Below are 23,862 nucleotides of genomic sequence, written 5' to 3'. Positions count from 1 at the left end.
TCTGCAGTAGTTATTACAAAATTATACATATATGAAGTATCATTTATGTTGATTTTCCCATCAAGGACATATGCCTACCTTTCTGGCATCTCTTGCATTGTGGCTGGAATCAACACATCTGTCAGGACCTTGGGAGAAATATGAAGGAATATGACACTTTTATTTAACTCAGTGAATTTAAAAGATGGTCAGCAAATCTGGAACAAATATCTTCTAATTCTGTGAGTGCAAAGTTAACAAGTGATCAGTTCAAAATTACAAATGTTTGTTTCTAAATTCTGGTGTATTCCCAGTTCACACATAATGTGTGATGGGGAAGTCATCCTTGACTATGTTGGTTCAATTTTCTTACCATGTGTTTGTGTGCCCTTTTATCTTATTTTTAAATGTAGTGAACACTGATTTGTTACAGCTTAAGGAACTCTCAAATTAACTTTGTCTTTTTCGTTAGGCAAAAAGGCACATTATAAAGTTGTTAAACAGTAAAATAATTTTATTTACATAGGAAATGACTAGCTAACACCAATGAAATCAATAAGTATTTCTGTACTTCTGTTTTTGATATAATCATTAGTACTCATTAGGTAGTACAAGAATTGAGTATTGCAAAAAAAAAGCTATTGAAACTTGTCAACTTACATTCATCAGGACAATTCACAAAAATACCTAAGTAAAAAGAAAACAACATTTATACTGTATGGGAAGCGAATGCTGATTGCTTGGCAAACTTATTATGATTGGTCAGTGCATTGCCATGGGGAATGCACAGGTAAATGATGACTGACAATTTTCTGATGAAGGGTCTAGGCCTGAAACGTCAGCTTTCCTGCTCCTCTGATGCTGCTTGGCCTGCTGTGTTCATCCAGCTCTACACCTCGTTATCTCAGATTTTCCAGCATCTGCAGTTCCTACTATCTCAAGTACCCAGCTTTGTTCTTTTTAACTGAGAGGTTGAATCTTATTAGTCAGGCATTGTCCTGAGAAATGAACTAGAGAATGTCTGTCACCTACTTTATTAAGTTTCTGAAATGCAGATGATGCATTTGCTATATTTATTATGTTCTAGCTGAACATAAGCATTTCTATCCATTTCTTATTGGGCTCATCCTGTGCTCAAATTCACCTTTTAAATAGAGCATCAAATTAGCTCTCTTTTCTTGATGTCTTAGTTGATAAATCAGCGAGGGGGGGTTTTCCATTGCTGTCAAACACAAATCTATCTTCACTGATGTTCATAACAGGAAAGGTATTGGCAATACACAAGCAGCCAGTGTTGTAAATCTCATAATACAGTATCCAGCATTAGTGATTCCACAATTAGATAGCATTTGGTAAGTAATCCTGAATGTGCAAAGAATTAGACTGACAACCAATTTAGAACTGTCAACTGGGCTTGCAGTATGGTGCATTTGTATGTATTAGGAGCTACAAGTGATAACATACAAGGTCGTGTTCTTTGCAGGAAGAAATCATATATACACTATGCCTATCTCAACTCAACAACATGGATGACATCCATTATCTGGTTCATTTCTTACTGCATTGTCTGTGCCAATCATGGTGAACCAGCCTGGTTAAAAGTTTAATCAAAGCTTGGAAGGTAACCGACAGTCTTTGTTAACTGGTGCATTCTCCAAGATAATACCTCTCTTAAACAGTCAATTTTGTCAAACACTTGGCACTCTTCTCCCATACAGCATAAATGTTGTTTTGCCTTTACTTTTGCACTTCTTGTGAATTGTCCTGATGATGAGTATTAGATGAAAAGTTTTGAAAAAAACATTTGCCGTGGTGAACGGTGATTTAAAATAATGTGCTCGCAGATGATGGACTAAACACTGTTATTAACCTGCTTCTATTTTTGTCAACTGTGATAATATAAAGTTCACAGGTTACCAATCTGAAATCCATCAATTTTTTTTATTGTAAGCAAGATCATTATGACATTAAACCAAATCTTCTGGTATCTGGATAACTGGAGGTTGGACAAAAGTTACAGGATGTACATCAGGACTCTATGGACGTCCTGATGCAGAAACCTGCATGTAGATTGCCCAGAAAATTTAAATTTAGATGGCCTATTTGTGCTGCCTGGGAACCTCCTCAAAGGTTTCCAACACTGAGGTAAATGTCAAATTCTTGGCCAGAATGGCAGGAATTACCGGCAGACTCACCCTGGAAATGCTGATGCTTGTCAACACCCAGTCAATGATTCAGTAATTGTTCAGCATTACTAAACAGAGTATTATCACTAGTCAGTCTTTTCTTGCACATAATGGCCTTGCCCCTGAATCACTGCAGTGATTTTTCAATGCTTAAACTAGGATTGAAATCCCTGGCAGAAAAATCACAGAAGAGTCAGTCACAGAAATCTTCACAGACAGCATCAATGCGCAGAGCATCAATGCTGAGTGGAAGATCTGGACCTTTGTTTTGCTGGCACATTGTTCTGGTTTCTTACAGACTGGGATTCTTATACATAGAACATCATAGATTCCCCACAGTGTGGAAACAGGCCATTCAGCCCATCAAGTCCATATAGACCTTCTGAACAGCATCCCACCCAGACGCCTCCCCATTCCACACCCTAATCCCTGCATTTGCAATAGCTAACATATCCAACCTACGCATCCCTGGACACTATGGACAATTTAGCATGGTCAATCCACCTAACCTGCACACCTTTGGACTGTGGGAGGAAACTGGGGCACCTGGCAGAAACCTATGAAGACACAGGGAGGATGTGCAAACTCCACACGGACAGTCACCTGAGGCTGGAATCGAACCCAGGTCCCTGACACGGTGAGGTGGTAGTGCTAACCACTGAGCCACCACGCCACTCCAAACTGGTTCACAGAATATTTTACATTATAGTTATACAGGTTAATTTAAACAGGTATTTATATCATTATATGACATTGGAAAATAGCACAGTTTCAATTTGCACTCAGGTTGGGGTCTGCAACCAAAGCGGAAACTCTATCCCCAGGATGGATAGACAGAGATCTAGATTCAACTAGTATTTCAAGGGTGTTTGTTGTGTCACATTTGAGGTATGCTGCTCCTTTTATTTATTTTCGACTTATTTATTTGGTACTCACTTTGTAGAGTATGGAGTCACATACACAAAATATATCAATGATGACAGGATTCTCCAGCAGTGGAAGAAGATGGTCAGGCATCCCTTGCCAAAAATGTAATAAAAAGTTCTGAATCTGAAAACCAAGTCCAAAGCAATACATTTATTCACAAACAAAAACAGAAATTGCTAAAAAAAAAAATCTCAACAAGTTTGGCAGCATCTGTGAACAGAAAATAGAGTTAATGTTTTGGTTCTAGTGACCCTCCTTCAGAACTGATGGTGGCTAGGAAAAGGTTTGTGTTTAAGCACAAGATGCCCAAGCAGCGGAATAAATGATAGGTGGAAATGGAGCCCGAAGAGAGAGAAAAACATTTGGTTAGACAAAGGACTGGGTAAAGTTCAGCCTGGGAGTATGAATAGCTGCTAATGGGGACTATTTATTTGATAAATAGACTATAATAAATCCATTTATTTTACCTTTTGGATTTAAGCTGCTTCAGGCATGCACAACAAAAGTCAGTCAACAAAAAGTTTCTGCGACCTCACCTCTTCAAAGTTTCCATTGATTGCATTATCCAGGATGCATTGGCAATGGGTTTTGTACATCATAATTAGTGTATCTACCTGTGTTGGAATAAAGTACTATGAATTACATTAGGATATCAGTTGAATCCTTGCTGTAACAATTTACACTTATTCAATGCTTAAATTCTCTGTTTAGAGGTTTGATGGGGCAAAGCACACCTAACGATCGGTGACTAATGATCAGCCATTTGCAGAACTTTCTGGCATTTCAGATGTGCTTCCAACCACCTCCACAAAACCAATGTTGTCGCACGCAGAAGTGGAGGCATCTCATATTTCAGACTATAGAGATCTTCCGCCAATGTCTGACACTCATCAAATTCATGGAAAAATCATTTTGAACTCTTAGACTGAAGGGTCAAAATGTAGAATTAGTTGGAGTGAATTTAAGAAACAGCAAGGGACAGCAAACATTGATGGGACTTGTTTACAAGTCACCAAACCAGAGGGGTAACATTGGGCATCTTACACATCAGTAAATTAGAGATGCAGGTAGTATGAGTAGATAGTGGCAAATCCAACGAACAAGTAGATTGGGTAAACCAAATCAGCACTAATGCTGTGGAGGATGAATTCCTGGGATCTGCACAAAATTGCCATCCAGAATAATATGTTCAGAAACCAACTAGGAATTAGGCTATTTTGGATCTGCTGTTCTTTAATGAGAAAATGCTAATTCATAACTTTGCTTTTGAGGAGCCTTTGGGAAATTATGGTTGTGATATCATAGAATTTTGCATTATATTTGTACATAATCTACATTTCATTCTTGTTATCTGCTGATTCACTACTTGCCAATTCACATACTCACAAGCTCAGCTCCATACTTCATGTTTTACTTTCTCATTGACTTGTCCAGTCTGATCACAAAACCATAAGAAACCGGGACAGGATAGGCCATTCAGCTCCTTGGGCCTGCTCTGTTATTCAACAGGATCCTGGCTGATCCAACATTCCTCATGTCCACTTTCTTGCCCTTTCCTTGTATCCTTTGATTCCACTACTGATCAAGAATCTACTTATTTCAGCCTTACATATACCCAAGAACTCTGCCCCCACAGCTCTCGGTTACAAGGAGTTCCAAAGACTCTCAATGCACTGACAGAAGAAATTCCTCCTCATCTCAGTCTTAAGTTAGCACTCTTTTATTCTGAGACTAGGCCTTCTGGTCCTGGACTCTCCCATAAAGGGAAGCACCTTCTTGATAATTACCCTGTTAAGCCCTTTAAGAATCCTATACATTTCAATGAGATCACCTTCCCTTCCTCTAAATATGTCTGCTCACATGGTCTTTTGTGGTACGTGGCCAAGTTAAATTATAGCAGTATCTGCACCTTTTGTTATCTGTGGGGAGTCTGTGCTCCTATCTGCCACAGATAACAAAGTCGAGATGTAGTTTATTCTGAATCTCGGGCCTCGAAGCTGGAGAAAGGAAATTATGAAAGTATACGGGGCAAGTTGGTTATGGGGATTGGAAAAATACGCTACAGAATTAGACTGTAGACAGGCAATGGCCAGTGTTTAAAGAAATACTGCACAGTTTATAGCCTTTTGACATTTATCTAAATAAGGAACAAATGCAAAAATAAAAGGTAAACTTACTGTAAGAAGTTAAATATTGCATTTGATTAAAGGAAGTGGGCTACAAGATGTTAGAAAAAATGGTATGCTTAAGAATGGACAGCAACCTGAAACCCAACAAATATAAGGACCACAAACTGATTAGGAAAGGGAAAAGAAAATATAAAATCAAATTAGTGGGGAACATAGTGGTGCAGGGCAGGTGGAGAGTGCAATTAATAAAGCGAAGTTTTCTTGGCTTTATTAATAGGGCCATAGCAGACAAGAGCAGGGAGGTGGTGTTGAACCTGTACAAGAAACTTGTTAGATTTCAGCTGCTGTATTATTGGAAAGATGCGAAAGCTTTGGAAAGGGTGCAGCAGCAATTTATAAGAATTTTTCCAGAAATAAGAAACTTCAGTTATGAGGATAGATAGAAGAGTTTTCCATGGGGAGAAGGAGGCTGATATGAGATTTGATAAGAGGCTTTCAAAATCATGGGCGGGCTGGATGGATAGAAAGGGAGAAGGTGTTCCTGCTTGTAAAAGCAAAAAGAACAATAGGGCATAGATTTAAGGTGATGTGTAAATGAAGCAAATGTTAAGAGAGAAAAAAGCTTTTTCATACAGCGGGTGGTTAGGGTATGGATTGAAGTGCCTAGAAATATGGTGGAGGCAGGTTGAATTGAGGCTTTCAAGGGGGGCATTGGATGAATATTTAGATAGAAATGGTGTGTAGGATAGAGGAAAAAAGCAGGAGACTGATGCAGGATAACAGAACTGGTGTAAACCTGATTCGCTGAATGGCCTCCTTCTGCACAGCAACAAATTTGTGATTAAAGGTAGATTGTAAAAGCTCCTTAGGTATTAGATTAGCCAGGATAAATATGGATCCACATATTTTGAATACAGATATTTCCCCGGATGTTGAGTCTAAAACCAGGGAATGTAATCTAAGCACAAACGGTAGGCAATTTAATATTGAGATGAGCCCAGAATTTGTTCACTGAGAGGGTGGTGAATCCTTGGAATTTACTACTTCAGAGGCACGTGGAAACTCAATCATCGAACATGTTCAAGACGAAAATGGATAAATTACAGAAGACTAATGACATGAAGGGATATGAAGAGAGTGACATTGAGGCACACAATTTGTTATGATCTAATTGAATTGTAGGGCCGGCTCAATGGGCTGAATGGCCTGCTGCTATTCTTACGCAATTAGTGCTTTTAAAAAAATGTAATTTGTGGTGAAGAGAGGACACCTGCTGTCTTTCTTAGGCCATTGCCTAAGTTGGTAACGGTGGGAATGCTGGTGTAAATAGAGTAATAAATGATCTAATGTCTTTTTCAAACCACAGCCATCCAATTGTGTTGGGTGCAGGCAATTAAAATTGGTGCTATTAAGTGAGCAAACAATGAGACTCTTCTCTACGAGCATTTTACTAGCATTCCGGCTGTTATCAATCACCATTTAATATGACCCCAAGTTTGAAAGCTCAAGTGAACAGTAAAACTTTCTATTTGTGCAAGATAAAATGGATTAGATTTTCAACTGACTGGTCATTTAGCTGATGTTGTGGATTTTGCATTGTAGAAATGGTCAGAATTTAATTTCTATTGACAAATTTAAAACATAACACAGTATTTTTTAGGATCGAGTACTTGGAATTTATTTTCTGCATCCTCAAACATGATAAGGAACCTGGTTTGCTAGTAAAGTGCAAGGGATTCTCTCTGCTTTTCCACTACCTGCTCAGGCATTCACTCCATCACATTAAGACCAATTTATACCCCCCACCAACTTTCCTCGGATGAATCCTACTCCTGTTGGAGCAATGAGGCAAGCAAATCAGCCTGATAAGATTACTAAGTATTCTACTGTTCAAATTAGAACTAGGTTCCATAATAATTGAACAAGAACTGAGAGGAAAGCAAATAAAGACTGCAATCAATATTTGATTCAATCTATTTGCCTGCGATCACCCACTTCCATACCAATTCAACTTTATCACACAGAGATATAAATAAACACAGGCATCCCAGCGAGTCACGTACATTCAATAAACTCTCAGCATGGCAAGGTATGAGTTTTTAATCTTTTATGGTTATTACCGGGACATGCCCGTTAACAGACAAATGAAAACTCAAACCTGCAAAGTCTTAAAAAATACTTGAAATAAGTAGTAAATCAGCATCTGGGACGAGGAGACAGATCAATGATTTTGACCTAGGCCTTTCTCATTATTCAGAAATGAAAGATAAAGAAGTATGTTAAATGAATTGCGGGTAAAAAAGGGAAAGGAGAAGCAAGAAAATATTTCAAGGAAGAAATACAATGTCACTTGAAATAATGTGCAACCTGTGAATAGAGAAAGGAACAAATTCTTTGAATTCAATGGTCCTAGACAAAAGAAAGAGAATTTTTCTGAAGACATTAAAGATCTAAAAGTGTGAATTGCTAAGGCAATGGAAAATTCATTGGAAATGGAAATCCATGGAAATAGGTGAGGAAAAGTGAGGAATTGTAGATGGTAGAAACCTTCAGATTAGACAAGAAATTGGATCAGAAATTAAAGAAAGAGTGTGTGTGAGAGTGTGTGGGGGGGGTGTGGTGTGTGCATGCATGTGTGAGTGCATGTGAGTGTGTGTATGTGTGTGTGTGTGTGTGTGTGTGTGAGAGAATGTGTGTGTGTGTGAGCGTGTGTGTGTGAGTGAGTGAGTGTGGGGGTGGGTAGTGTGTGCATGCACGTGTGTGAGTGAGAGAGAGAGAGAGTGTGGGGGGTGTGGTGGTATGTGCACATAGTGTGGTGGGTGTGAACAGTACCTTGACTGGATTGCCCAACCTGTGGCCAGAGGATGTATTCACAACCCATTTAAGGACAGTAGACAGGTTCTTAGAGTTGGAGGGCAAATAGGAAGTATTTTTAGTGATGAAGAAATGGAGCCTGCTATTGTCAGATGCCTATTCAGAATGTTAAAAATATTTGAAACTAACAATAGTTGTGGCTGCTGGACTGATATGATGGAGGAGATACTATTCTGCAATATGGGCAATGGCTGTGGTTGTATCCAGATAGGTATATGGCAGCTTCAGGAGGGGAGGAAGTGTAATCAATGTAATCCTGGGACGCTAGCCCCAAACTAATACAGAAAATATTAAAGGAGGTTGTGATGGTGTAATTATGAGATTTGTTTTTAAAGAGAAGCGTGAACATACTTTTGGATAGTTTTGATTTATTTGACATAGTGTATTTCCAGTGTACAAGCTTATTATATTTCTGACGTTCAAATCAAAAGAAAATTCCCCTTGCATTATTACAGACATATAGAAAGTAGTTGGGCTGGAGTTTATGCTTTTTGCATGAAGTGTGAAAGTGGGTGTCCTCAGTGGTAACTGACCCTCTGCCCTCACCATTAACAAAGCCCGCTGTGTCAAGTACCGGTTAGATACTCAGGAAATTGTAGCTAATGAAGTGCCACCGGACCTGAAGCTGCCAGTCAATCAGAGCCCAGCAGCCACTGGCATCTGGACAGCATTGCTGGTGATGCCTGCAATGCAGTCAGGAAGGGTGGCAGCAGCAAGAAGGTGACTGGGTTATTTGGGATGGGATCATAAAATTATGTCGTCACAAAGGTCTACAGCACAGCAAAAGGCCCTTCCGCCTATCAAGTTTGTATTGGTCAAAAGCAATCACTTAACTTGTGGTGGCATGGTGGGTCAATAGTTAGCACTACTACCTCACAGTGCTAGGGACCGGGGTTCAGTTCCAGCCGGAGGGGACTGTCTGTGTGGATCTTGCCAATTCTATCCGTGTCTGCATGTGTTTCTGCTGGGTGCTCTGGTCTCCTCCCACAGTCCAAAGATGTGCAAGTTAGGTGGATTGGCCACCCTTACAGGCGGTGAGTTCCAGATTCCCACCACCTTATGAGTGTATTTTTTCCCTCACATCTCCTCTAAGCTACTTGCCCCTTACCTTAAATCTATGCCCTCTGGTCATTGGTCCCTTCAAAAAGGGGAAAATTTTCTTCATGTCTACCCTGTTGTACCTGTCATAATTTTATACATTTCACTCATGTCTCCTTCACTTTCCTCTGCTCCAAGGAAAACCACTCCAGTCTATCCAAACATTCTTCATAACTAAAACTCTCCACCCCAGGCAACTTCCTGGTAAATCTCCTGTGCACCCTCTCCACTGCAATCCTATCTTTCCTACAATGTGGTTTCTAGAGCTGCACACAATGCTCTAGTTGTGACCTAACCAACATTTTGTACCAGCATAACCTCCATGCCCTTCAACTCTCAGTCTCAACTAATAAATATCCCATATGCCTTGTTAACCATTGATTTACCTGTCCCACGATCTTAACCAACAAGTGGAGATCCACACCAAGGTTCCAGTGATCCTTGGTGCTTCCCAGGGTCCTACCATTCATCATGTATTCCCTTGCATTTGTTTGAATTTCTTATCTGGTTGAATTCCATTTGCCATTGATCAGCCTGTCTATATCCTCCCATAATCTAAGATTGTCCTTTTCACTATTTACCACACCACCAATTTTCGTATCATCTTCAGGCATCATCACGGTACGGGGTTTGCAAGGACTGAGGGGTCAGGGTGTTGAAGGCAATTGCCTGGTTGTAGCATTCATTAGTCAATCCCTGTTCCTCAATAAAGCCTCCGACAATCCCCAGATTGGAGCAAATGGAGGTCCCACAACAAACTGACAGGCAGGCCAGTGGTGCATTTTACCCATACGTGGCCGTCAAATGACCACTTAAGGACCTTGATTGGTGGCAGGTCAAGAGGTCATGCATGGATGTTGCCATGGAACTTGATTGCTGAAGTGGTGAGAAGTGGCCAGGCATCTCACCCGTGCCAAGATGCACCACTTTTTTTCCGTCCTATTACTTGCCCCACCATATCCAGGGAGTGAAAAATCCCACCAATTAAGTCAATATAAAGGGTAAGTCATTGTCCTTTAAAATAACTGCAGAATGAAGGGCAACTAGGAATGGGCAATAAATGCTGACACAGTTAATGAAGTCCAAATCCCATGGATGAATAACAAAATACTGATAACGGTATGAATACAAATAATTTGAATATGTTAAGCATTTATTGACTATTCATAGATAATAGGATCATAGAGCATGACAGCACAGAAAAAGGCCCCTTGGCCCGTTGACCACCTAGCTATTCTAATCCTGTTTTCCAGCACATGGCCATAGCCCATATTCTTGGGCATCGCAAGTGTACATCCAAATACAGATTAAATATAATGAGGGTTTCTGCCTCCACCACCTTTACAGGTAGTGAGTGCTAAACTTTTACCACCCTCTGGGTGAAAGACTATTTCATCCACTCTGAACCATCTGCTCTTTACCTTAAATCTATCATTACAAAGAATAATTTATTATCTGTTTTCTTCTTGACTTAAACTAAGAGATTATTAATTTCCATTGAATAATCAATGGTCATATTTTCCCCTGGACATTGACTAATCAACCCACAAGTATAGCAGCTCGGGTTACAGAACATAACTAGGTACACACTAAAGCATATCAACAGCCTACACTGCATCACAGCAGCACACTGTGCTTAGTCCCTAAATGTGAAACTTTCAATGTAATTTGTTTAAATTAAGTAAAGCTCAAGCTCTATTCTTCTTCATCTCCAAATGCACTAGTGAAGTGAGGGGAATACTCATGAAGGGCAATTAATACAGTCAGACTAGGGAGCATTGCCTTTGTCTCAAAAATTGGCTGATATTATTTTAAAGAAGTAAGTCTTCTCATTAAAAATATGCTTTTAGGAAAGTTAGACATTTGTAAATATTGCATATAGCAGCTTATGTGTTGTATGCAACCCTTTAGGGATGAGCACTGAATATATTCTTGCAGAACTTTCTCAGTTAATGAGCAGCTAACCGAGAAAAGCTTAATCAGGCTTCTGTGTTGCTTCCCTACACTACAAAGTATCATTATAGGTTGTCAGTGTAAACCATGACAAAACATAACTAATTTTTCTAATGACCTGCTGTGGGAGTGGCTTCTGGCACAATGCCATTCTCTTTCCTCTTCTCCCACTGATGCTTCTTTCTGGTATCTTATTTCTATCCTTCCTTCACCTGTCCCAGAGGTAGATCAATTAATCCATGCAAAAGTAGAATAAACTGTTTAGAAAGCACACAGAAACAGCACAAAGCTGTTCAGAGGATTCTGAATTAACTGGCAAAAAACAGATAACAGAAATCCCAAAACTTCACCAACAATCCAGAACGAAAGAATCAGCAATTAACCAGAATGGAGGGGATGAGACCTTTAAACAGTGCTTCTGTTGAGACTTTGCCAAGGATTGATACTATAAGTTTCCGATCATGTTTATCAGATGACAGTCAGATGAAGCCCTTTTTATTTGACAGCCAGTACCATATTTAAATACTACAATAAGATTTCAGAATCATTTTGGATGTAAGCAAAACCAGTAAAACGTGTGAATCACGCATATCAGGCTGACGTGTCTTGTATTACTCTAAAGGAGTTCCAGTGCATCCAACACATTCATTTCCAATTATTTCTGGATTTGAAAAATGGGTGAGGCTTTAAATAAATTTCTAGGCATATCGGTGTTTAATTTTTATAAAGTGGAAGAGCACTTACTTTCATCCATTACCATAAAGCCAAAGCCACCCTGTTCTGATATTCAATACTGCCACTTTCCCCAAACTTAGATGCTTTTTAACTTGAACAAAATATAGCTTAATTTCGAGGTTGCTCATGATAATAACTCTTTAATATCCAATACTTATTTGTGAGATCAGTTTAATTAATACCTTCTTTTAAAGAGTATTACCTTTTCCTTTGAGATGGGCCCTTGAAGAAGAAGATGCTGTGCATTGGGGAACTCTGGGAGCAACGTTCCAGTTTTTGAGCTGAGCGAATATTTCCGTGTGAAGCCTCCCTATAACAGGTCAAAATGTTATATTAGTTATGTGCCAAATATACAATCCATTAATCCATTATAAAGCATTTATTATTGCTACCAGTTAAAGATGAATGTTTAACTATTCAAAAATAGAGGTAATACTGTTGAAAACATACAGTTATAGTTTGCTTTTAGTCTGCATTGATTCAGCTAGTGATTTGATACACAACTGAATTAGCCTTGAAGTTTTAGACTGTAATCTATAATTGTTATCCCATTAATCATATTTGTTTACAAGCTTCTTATTTTATGTAATGCAAATATCATGGTCAGATTGAAATATACAACTCGTCTAGGTTTTAATATGTTCCCGCTCTGGTTACTATGAATACAGTGCAACTGGATTTAAAGCTTGATAAAGTGAGTCGCATTAAGTCAGTTTGTTAGTGAACAGCTAGTATTAATAAAATTTGGATCAAATTACAGGTTGTGCAAAATGAACATTTATTGTCACTTTTCTGATCTATGTATTTAAATATTTTAAAATCCCTTTTACGTGTGGGAATGCTTATTTCTAATGACCATTTAACGTATTGGAATGTTTGCAATATTATCTCCTTAATAAGCCACAAAGATTTTAATAATTAACAGATTTGTTCAGAAAATAAAATTACTGGCATTTTAATGTAGGTTATTTTCAACAAGAGATCTGATTCTGAAAAGGCTAATATGTTGCATAATATGTCAAAATCTTTATTTCTTTGTTCAATGCTGTGAACAGATTCTGTAGTTTGAATATCAACAAGTTTTAATTGATGTTGTGCACTTTGTATATTGAGATAGCATAAGTTTTTTGTTTGGTTTTAATTTCAAATAGTTTGGCAATGTATGAGCACACTCAAATAATTCATTTGAGAATTCATAAGGTTGCAAAATGAAGAAACAACCAAGGGAGAAATTTTAAAATCAATGGGTAAACTGTCTGTCAGCTTCAATGGACATAAAAGATCATGTAACATGGTTCAAAAATGACCAGTAAGTGGCAGATGGAATAAAATGTGGGAAAGTGTGAGATTCTGCACTTCAGTAGAAGAACACAGGCATAGACTATTTTCTAAATGGGCGAAGACTTTGGAAATGTGACGCACGAAGGAACTTAGGAGTTGTAGTTCAAGATTCTCTTAAGGTTAACATGCAGGTTCATTTGTCAGTTAGGAAGGCAAATGCAATGTTAGCATTCATTTCAACAGGGCTAGAACACAAGAACAGAAATGTACTGCTGAGGCTGTAAAAGGCTTTGGTCACAACGCATTTGGAATATTGAGAGCAGTTTTGGGCTCCATATCTAAGTAAGGATGTGTTGGCATTGGAGGGTGTCCAACGGAGGCTTACAAGAATGATCCTTGGGATGAAGAGCTTGTCATATGAGGAGTGGTTAAGGACTCTGAGTCTGTAGTTGATGGGGTTCGGAAGGATGAGAAGTCTGGACAGAGTGTATATGGAGAAGATGTTTTCACTAGTAGGAGAGATTAGGACCCAAGGGTACAGCCTCAGAGTGAAGGGATGACTCTTTAGAACTGACATGAGGATAAATTTCTTCAGCTACAGGGTGGTGAATCTGTGGAACTCATTACTGCAGCAGGCCTCGGAGGCTACATCATTGAATGTCTTTAAGATGGAGATAGATTGGTTCTTGATTGGCAAGGGGATCAAGGGTTACAGGGAGAAGGCAGGAGAATGGGATTGAGAAGTGTATCCTCCATGATCAAATGGTGGAGCAGACTTGATGGCCTAGAATGGCCTATTTCTGCTCCTATGTCTTATGGTCTTAGGGACCAGAATACTGGCAAACACTATTCCTTCAACTAATATGGATCATTTAACTAACCTTTCATCTCACAATAGTTTCTGGAATCTGACAACAATGTGAAGTGCTTTGGAGCATCTTGAGAGATATGGTAGGGCACAATAAAAATATGATTTGTCCTCACCAAAACTGACATCTCTTTCTAAAAATACTTTCCCATTGTTGCTAGAAAGAAAAACACTGCAAAACGTAGTGCTGTGTTTACAATGTTCCTAACACAGGATAAACCATAGCTACATCCGAAAGATACACAAGAAATATCCCAAATTGTCAATAGGAGGATAAAGGAAATGGGTAACATAAGGAGCATGGTTCTTCTCAGAGTAAATGCATCAGTAAAAACAGATAGTTTAGAATGTATGAATAACTACACTGGAAACCAAAATACTAGTAAGCTAGGAGCAAAAAAAAATAGAGAAGGGAAAAGCTGAAAGCTTTATACAATCAAAACAAACTAGAAGTGTATATAAATCTTATCAATTTGTGTTTCCAGATATAGTATAGATAACATATATAAGCCACTAAATCAATGTGCTTTTCTTGTAAAACAGTTTTTCTGTCTAAATATTCCTGTTTGGAAGTAATTCCAGCAGAATATTTGGAGGTTTTATCAGTTTCCGGCCCCAGTCACTAATCCTGGTGAATTTATTTGGATCAACTAGTCCGAGTGGTGTGTGTGGCAATTTGGAAAATGCTGCCGCTACATTTCTGGACCAGCTGCCTCCAAGGTAGACAGAACAAGTGTTCACTTTATTTTTGATTAGTTTAAATTTGTCATGTTGCCAGAGTACAATCCATTAATCAGCAATTAATTGCACTCAGGTTTTTTTCCTCTCTTTTTTAATTCCTATAAACGGGCTGTTACACACAACTGACTTTTTTTTCCATCACCAAATCACCTGTGGTATTTTTATTTTCCATCTATTAACCATCACCAGTAAATCACCCATGTTTTACAGTTGATTAATTTATATACACAGCCTGTTAAGAGTAAGGGAGAGAGAGGGAGAAGGGAAGGGACTATTGCACCCAGTTTGTATTTGGAAAATGTTCAGTCTAGTTAAGATGATAGTCACAAGACCAGAAGGATAGGTACAGGAGAAGACTGTTTTGTCCTTGAGCTTGCTCTGCCATTCAATAAGATTGTAGCTGATTTTGGAATTAACTTCACCTCTTGCCTGATCCCAGTAACACCTGACTTCCTTGTGGATCAAAACCCTGTCTAACTCAGCCTTGAATAAATTCAATGACCCATCCTTCACTGCTATATGGAGAAGAGAATTTCAACAATTAAATGCTCACATCTCCATTGAATGTTGCGCTGGTTTTAGATTCCCTCACAAGAGAAAACATCCTCACAGCATCTACCTTGTCAAACTCCCTTGGAATTTTATATGTACTTAAGTAAGATCACCTCTCATTCTTCCAAACTTCAATAAGTATAGGTCCAACCTACGCAAACTTTCTTCATAAAACAATCGCTTCATTCTGGGAATCAGCTTAGTGATCTTTGCAGACTCCAGTACATATATATCCCTTATTAAGTACGGAGTCAAATATTGCACACAGAACTCTAGGTGCAGTCTGACTAATGCCCTGCAAAAACAACACTTCACTATTTTTAACTCCATCTCCCTGTGGTAGAGGACAGCATTCTATTTGCCTTCCTAGTTACTTGTACATGCACACTATCCTTTTATGATTCTTGTACAGGAACAGCCAGATCCCTCTGTGCTACACATTCTGTACCCTCTTTGTTTTTTTTTAATTCATTCATGAGATGTGGGTGTCACCAGTCAGGACAGCATTTATTCCCTATCTCTAATTTAAATAATAGCTTGTTTTTCTATTCTTCCCACCATGATGGAGAACCTCATATGTTCCACATTATACCCATCTACCAAATGTCCAACACTCACTTATCTGTAAGGCCATAAGACATAGAAGCAGAACTAATCCACTAATTCATAAAAAATGATCCATTAATCCATAAAAAAATGATCTATTAATCCCAACTCTGTTTCCTGTTAGTTAACTAATTCTGTGTAACTCTAAATGCTCCCTTCAACAGTCTGAGTTCTTTTTTTGTGTGGTAAACCTTTTATTTGGCACCTTATCAAATGCATTTTGGGAATACAAATACACCATATCTACTGGTTCCTCTTTATTCACCCTGCCTCCAACATCCTCGAAGAACTTTACAAGCATTACATATGATTTTCCTTTCATAAAATCATGTTATTTCTGCCTGATTATATTATGAGTGTCCTGCTACCACTTTCTTTAAATGGACGCTATCATTTTCACAGACGTCAAGCTAACAGAGCTGTAGTTTCCCATTTTCAGTTTCCCTTTCTTGAATAGAGGTGCTGTATTTAGTGTTTCCTCATCTGAAGGGACATTTCCAGAATCTAGGGAATTTTGGAAAACTACAACTGATCCATTCTCTATTGTAATGGTTTTCACACTGGTGTGCCATGACAAGGTGAGAAATGTGCTGCAAAATTTTTGGGAAGCAGCACTGTTTTATCTGTTGTCACCAGGCACCCCTATAGGGGGGATGGGGAAAACAGCTCCCAGCATTTGATTTGTGCATGACACTGTCACTCAACGTGTGGGGCCAGTGACTTGGTCACCTTTGGCCTTTGCCCCTTTTGCTGAGCCAGTCTGATTGTGTGCCACTTTTCCTGCAGATTGTCAGGGCTGGGCCATGGCGGAGCGAAGCAGAGAACATGGTGAGTGCAGGAGCTGCTGCACACAGGCCGCTGTGGGGTGGTCCAGCTCACCACCTCACCCAAGCCTTGCTCAGTTTTGGGGGTTGAAGGGGAGGGGGTGCAGCGGCTGCCACTGTGGACAAGGCACCTTCTCAGTAACGGGCAGCATGGCAATCTCTCCAAGATGGCAGCTGGATGATGGATGGAGGGCAGGGAGTGGAGAGATAGCAGGGGAGCCTCACTGACCACTGTTTGCCTCAATTCCCTCAATGACATAGTAAATGTACATGAAATGATTGCTCATAAACAACACATTTAACAGAAAAAAAAAGTAGGTGTGCCATGCAATTGTTTGTCACATTAAAGTGCCCCTTTGATATGGAAGAAGTGGGGAATCACTGCACTATTAGTGCAGCTAATCCATTTAAGACCCAAGGATGCAGGCCATCGGATTGCAGGGATTTATCAGCCTTAATTTCTGTGAGGATTCCCATTACATTTTCCCTGGTTAGGTGATATGTCCTATCTCCCTTTTGCCTTCTGCTCTTCTACTATCATTCAGAAATTTTTTTTGCCTTCTATTGTGAGAACTGATACAAAATATTTCTTCTGATTGCCATGAACATGTAGTCATAATATTTTATGCTTTGTAAAGAAGGATAACCTGTCTTTAAAATGGACACAAGGAGTCATATAAAATAGATCCCAAAAGTCACATGGCTTCATTTGAGAATATAACCGCAGTCAAAAGTAGACAATCTGACGTCATTATCATAACGGTCAATCACACAAGGGTTCATGAAATAATTCAAGGAAATCAGGATGGGTCACTGAATCCTCAAAATGTGTAAAGATTCAAACCATCTGAAAGGTTGAACAGGAGACATGAAGGAAAACATCGCAAGAAATTCCAACCTAACTGACTTTGCTTCATAGAGCAATTATTTGTCAAAATTATTATTTTCAGCCATTTTATTTGATTGTGAAGAAAGCTGGCTGAAGATAGCCATTTAGAGGAAACGATTTGAACACCACGAGAGAAACATCTTGAAAAAGCAACTGTTTCTCAACGGGGAGACAGAAGAAGGCATCCAGGACAAAAAGAATGGCTAAGGGGGCTACTGTACTGAAACAGGCTACCAAGAGCCACAATTTGCAGTGCCATAAAAGTGAAACTAAGATGCCTTCACTCACTCCCAGGACCTGTTCGGCGTACTGAGTCCACCTGTGGGAGCAACCTCCAACTATTCGACTACAGAAGCCATCGTAGTTGCTGAATGTGACTTCAACTTTCAACCCATTCATTTCAGAAAGAGAATCTTCAAGCAAGCCAGGCCTGCAACGATAGAGACTGATCTCATTTTCATCTTCATACATAACTTATATCTTTACTTACTTTAAATCATCGTAACTGCATTTTAGCTAATAGTTTTACCACATTTTACTTAAGCAACTTTCAGCAATAGTTGTGTAATAAACTAACCTTTTATTTGTTTAAAGCATTGAGCTGTACTGTTAGGTTTAGTTTTAAATTGAAACATTCAATATTTATCAGGGGGCTACATACAAACTTATACAAATTCTTACTTCACAAACTACTCTCAGGAAATATCTCGTATGTGGTTGTGACATGGAAATGAAGGAAAGAGTGTCAAAAGATGTGTTTCCTTTACATCCATCTTGAATGCACCCAACCAAACATAGGCAGGTGCAGTCAGCATGAGAAGAAAATCTTGGAAACATCAGGAATCTGCAAGTTGTGAGAAATAGAAGGAATTCTGTTGCTTGTTGTAATTTGACTTCTAAATATCTTCTCAAAAACAATTAAAAGGAATAGATTTATTTCGGAACAGTTGGCCTGCATTTTCAAAAATTGGTTTGATCATGCAAAGTATTACAGCAAGTACTTCATGTTACCATTATTCCAATTTCAGGTCCTCTGAGTTATAGCACAAATAGAAATAAATGAATATGATTGATAGCTATTTTGGAGACATGGTTGCAGCATGACCAAGACTACAGACTCAATATTCAAGGGTCGTCGACATTCCTGAAGAATAGGCAAAATGGAAAAAGAGGTGGGGTAGCTTTGTTAATAAAGTGCTTTTGTGAATCATGATATAGATGCAATACATCATGATATTGAATCAGTTGGGTGGAAATAAGGAATGACAAAGGAATTAAGTCATGGTTTGGAGTTGTCTATAATCCCACAAAGAGTTGTCTCACTGCAGGACAAAGTATAAGTTGGGATATAATAGAGACAAGGAAGAAGAGTCTACAATTATGTGTGTTTTTAATGGGCATATTGAGTGGAGTAATCAGATGGGCAAGGGTGACTTGAATTTATAGAGTGTTTCAGGAATTGCTCCTTAATGCATTATACTACAGAACTTACCTAGGAACAAAGTATTTAGGATCTAGTAAGATGTAATTAGGTAGAATTAATATGAGATCTCATGATTAAGGATCCTCTAGGAGGTACCAATCACAATATGGTAGAATTTAAAACTCATTTTGAAGGAGAGGAACTCAGGATCTTAAACTACTGCCCTCGACTTAAGCAAGGGCTATTACAGAGGAATGATGAAAGTGTTGTCTCGAAGAGGCTGGGCAAACAGACTAAGGGGAACATTGGAGTATGAATAATGGCAGACGTTAAACATACAGTTCATAATTCTCAGCAAAAAAACCTCAGTCAAAAAGAAGTACTCATTGAGAAGGATAACCACCTGTGGTTAACAAAAGCAGTCAATGGAATGTCTTTTGACACCAACAATCTGCTGGTAAACTCAGATTGTGCAAGCTCACCTTCAATTTTATAAAGCTGATTTTTGTAAATTAAAAAAAAGTCTATTTTGTTTAACAGCTTACTTCTCTTCACCTACATAGAATTTTTAAAATTTTGTTTTCATTTTTTAAGGGTTTGTTAGATTTTTATTATTTTCATTTCATTTTTTGTCAGAAATTTTGTTATGATGACACATGCTCCTGGGTGTGAGCAATTGCAGCCATTTCACGAAGCAGCAACAGATGACTAAAAAGCACATAAAGACGGAGAATTTTGATTATGAAAGTAACTTCAAAAGATACAAAAACTAACAGCAAGAGCTTCTACAGGTATACAAGAATAAAGATAACAGCTGAAGTTAGTGTGGGAAACTTTTCTAAATGTCCTGCTATTTCATAATAATGAAATCTAGCACTTTCCCAATGACGGATGTTCGGCTTTTCTTTATTCATTCACGGGATGAGGGCATCGCTGGCTGACCTAGTATTTATTGCCCAAAAGGCAGTTGAGAGTCAACCACATTGTTGTGGGTCCAGAGTCACTTATAGCACAGACCAGGTAAAGATGGCAAATATCCTTCCCTAAAAGACATCAGTGAATCAGATGGGGTTTTCCAACAATCAACAATTGATTCATGGTTATCATTAAGACTCTTAATTCTAGATTTTTAAAATTAAATTCAAATCCCAAAATTTGCTGCGGTGGGATTCAAACCTGGGTCCTCAGAAATTACCTGGGTTGATGGATGAATAGTTTAAGCAGTAATACCACTGGGCCATCACCACCACTTAATGGGCCAAAGTTTCCTGCTTTCTGTCTTATTCCTTCCTTTAACAGGACCATCACATGGGAGGATGTAACTGTAGAATTCACAATGGAGAACAGGGAAATGGCAGATAATTTAAAATAATGTTTAGCATCAGTCTTCATGGTGGAAGACATTATAAACATCCCCAAAATAACAGGTAAACAGTACTAATGGAAGTAGTGATTTTGTAACAGTCTCAATCATGATGGACAAATAATTGGACAACCTAATGGGACTAAAGGCAAATAAGAAATTAGGGCCAGATGGCCTTCACCCAAGAGTTTTGAAGCAAGTGACTGCAGAGCGTAGTGGAGACATTGGTTGGAATATTCCAGAACTCACTGTATTCTGGGAAGGTTCCAGTGTCTGGAAGATTGCTAACATGATGGCCCTATTAAATGGAAGGAGCGAGATAGAAAGCAGGATATTATGGGCCAGTTAGATTAACATCTGTCATTGGGAAAATGCTAGGTTTCATTTTTAAGAAATAGCAGGACATTAGAAAAGCACAACACAATCAAACAGAGCCAAGATGGTGTTGTGAAAGGGAAATCACAATTTAAGCAAATTTTCTAAAGTTCTTTGAGGATATAACAATCAAATTTGATAAAGGGGAACCAACAGATGTAACATATTTTCAGAAAGAATTCAATAAAGTGTGACATAAAGATTATTGCATAGGATATGAGCTCATGGTATTGGGGGTAATGTATTAGCATAGACTGAGGATTGGTTAACACACAGAAACAGAGAGTCAGGATTAATGAGGAAACAAGGTGCAGAGCTGGATGAACACAGCAGGCCAAGCAGCATCATAGGAGCAGAAAGGCTGACGTTTCGGGCCTAGACCCTTCATCAGAAATGGGGGAGGGGAAGGGGGTTCTGAAATAAATAGGGAGAGAGTGGGAGGCGAATAAGATTACGAGAGAGTTGCAGTGGGAGAGAGATCCCCTGAGGTTTGTCTGGAGGGAGGAGGGTAACTTCTTCAGGCTAGGCATGCTTAGGATTAATGAGTCTTTTTCAGGTTGGAAAGACATACTGGTGGAATCGCAGAAAGATCAGTTATAGAACCTCAATCATTTACTGGACATGTTAATGTGTTTGGGGAGGGACAAGAGTATAATATATTTAAATTTACAGACGATACAAAAGTAGGTGGAAAAGCATGTTGTGATATGACATAAGAATTTGCACTGGTACAGATAGATTAAGTGAATGAGCAAAAAATCAGCAGAAAAGAGTTTAATGCAGGAAAATGTGAGCTCATGCAGTTTGATAGGAAGAATCAAAAAGCAGACAATTATTTAAATGGAGGAACACTCCGAAAAATGTGCAGTACAGAGGGATCTGGATGTTCTTGTGTGTGAAACAGAAAAAGTTAATATGCAAATGCAGCAAATAGTTAAGAAGGCAAATTGAACTTGGCCTTTATTACCAGGGGGTTGGAGTTTAAAAATACAGAAGTCTTGTTACAATTGTACAGGGTGTTGGAGAGCCTGAAAATGGAGCACTGTGTAAATTTTTGGTTTAATTATTTAAAAAAGGACATATTGACATTGGAAGCAGTTCAAAAAATATTCACTAGGATTATTCATGGGATGAATGGATTGACTTAACAGACACAGCTAAACAGGTCTACCATCATTCATTAGAGTTTAGAAGAATGGGGGATGATCTTATTGAAACAGACAAGTTTCTGAGAAGGGCTTAACAGGGTAGATGTTGAGGCATTGTTTCCATTAGTGGGGGAGTCTCAAACCACAGGATGTAGTTACAGATAATTATGGGACTCTCGTTTAAAAATGAGATGCAAACGAGTTTCCTCTCCCAGAAAGTAGTGAATATCTGGAATTCTCTACCCCAGAGAGTTGTGGAGGTTAAACCACTGAAAATAAAGAGATGAATGGGCTATGCTGAATTGACATGAAAGAGGTTTTAAGGCTGGGAGCAGATCAACCAGGATCTTGTTGAATGGCTGTGCAGGCTTAAAGGGCTGAATGGCTTACTCCTGTCTCTATGTTCTTATGTTCTTACAGCTACTCGATCATTGGATCAAGGGTCACAAACACCTGTCAGCTCTGTTAAGTTATCATCAATCTTATAGTCCAAAGTGGATCATAGGACTTCCAAGTCCCAGTAGATCTCTTTAACGATTGTGTTACCACAGTAGTTGTGTGGACTGATCACCTACCTGAGGCGGCCGTCTGGAATGCTCATATGACTTGATTGTGATGTCTGCCATCTATTTCTACATCTTTAAGATCATCCTCAGCAGTACCTCTATATGAATACGATGTTCGTTCAGCATGCTTTATTTTTTACAAAGTAATACTCCTGAGATCACCTCCGTAGGCTCGAGACCAAGGAGATATTTTCAACTTATCCTTAGAAACTTTGTACCACTTTCAAATTTGACTCCTCGTGCATCGTTAAGAAATTAAGTGAAAGAGTGGCACAGTAAAAGAAATTCAAGACAAGGTGAGAATTTTTCGACATATTTGTGACAAAAGGGATTCAATGAGTTGGAACTCAATATCACAGCTACCTCCCTCCACAAAGCATGCAATGTGCAACCTTGGCTCCTATCTTCAGCCAGTCTATCCCTCTGCTCCATATCTTTTACATAAATATGCAGGATCAGCTCCCAGTATTTTCTGCTCTTTTCATTGATTGAGCTACCATCCTTCTCAACAATCTATCCTCCTACTGTTAATTTTTTTTTGGGGGGTGCATTTGAGCAGGTTTAATATCAGTGTTTCTGATTGGAGTTTTTTTTTTCACTCTTCCCCACTCTTACACTCTTCCCTTTGGCCCTCAATAAATGCCCAAGGACTTCCATCTGATGTACCATCTCTCAATAGATTCTCTTTCCACCCTTCAATATTAGTATTTTTCTAGCCTTCTTTCTTCAGAGCTCAGTTGGAGCTTAGCTTCAGTCCCTGCACAATTTCTTTTTAGCTTCTCCTTGTGCATTTAGGATTTTTTATAGAATCCCTACACTGTGGAAAAAGGCCCTTTGGCCCAACAAGTCTACACCAACCCTCTGACATCTGGCCAGACCCATCCCCCTATAATCCACCTAATCTAAACATCCCTGGAAACTGTGGGCAATTTAGCATGGCCAATCCACCTAGCCTGCACATCTTTGGACTGTGGGAGGAAACCGGAGCGCCCGGAGGAAACCAATGCAGACACGGGGAGAATGTGCAAACTCCGCATAGACAGTCGCCCGAGGTTGGAATTGAACCCGGGTCCCTGGTGCTGTGATTGTTTTGCACAGATTTCATGGATCACCCAATTTAATTTAGCTGACTTCTCGAAAGGATCTTGTGGTGTGGTAGTAGCATCTCTATCACTAGGTCAGACAGCCTAGGTTTAAATCCCACCTACCCCAGACATGTAGTGTAACATGAGATAACAAGGTGTAGAGCTGGATGAACACAGCAGGCCAAGCAGCATCAGAGGAGCAGGAAGGCTGATGTTTCGGAAGAAGGGTCTAGGCCCGAAACGTCAGCCTTCCTGCTCCT

General features: G+C 39.1%; 1 protein-coding gene across 1 annotated transcript in view; it reads right to left on the bottom strand.

Moving 5' to 3' along the window:
* Window positions 1-23,862, bottom strand: part of rfx6 (regulatory factor X, 6) — an 81,261-nt gene that overhangs the window by 45,002 nt on the left and 12,397 nt on the right. Inside the window, exons 7-10 of the mRNA XM_048596990.1 lie at window positions 12,084-12,191; window positions 3,629-3,706; window positions 3,102-3,215; window positions 79-128 (exon numbers count right to left, since the gene is read on the bottom strand). Of these exons, the coding sequence (XP_048452947.1) occupies window positions 79-128; window positions 3,102-3,215; window positions 3,629-3,706; window positions 12,084-12,191 (350 nt within the window). The remainder of the gene's footprint in view (window positions 1-78; window positions 129-3,101; window positions 3,216-3,628; window positions 3,707-12,083; window positions 12,192-23,862) is intronic.

This window comes from Rhincodon typus, chromosome 5 (assembly GCF_021869965.1).
Source record: "Rhincodon typus isolate 14 chromosome 5, sRhiTyp1.1, whole genome shotgun sequence".
Taxonomy (NCBI): Eukaryota; Metazoa; Chordata; class Chondrichthyes; order Orectolobiformes; family Rhincodontidae; genus Rhincodon; species Rhincodon typus.
The sequence above is the reverse complement of the archived record's forward strand: the minus strand, read 5'-3'. Positions and strand labels throughout refer to the sequence as shown.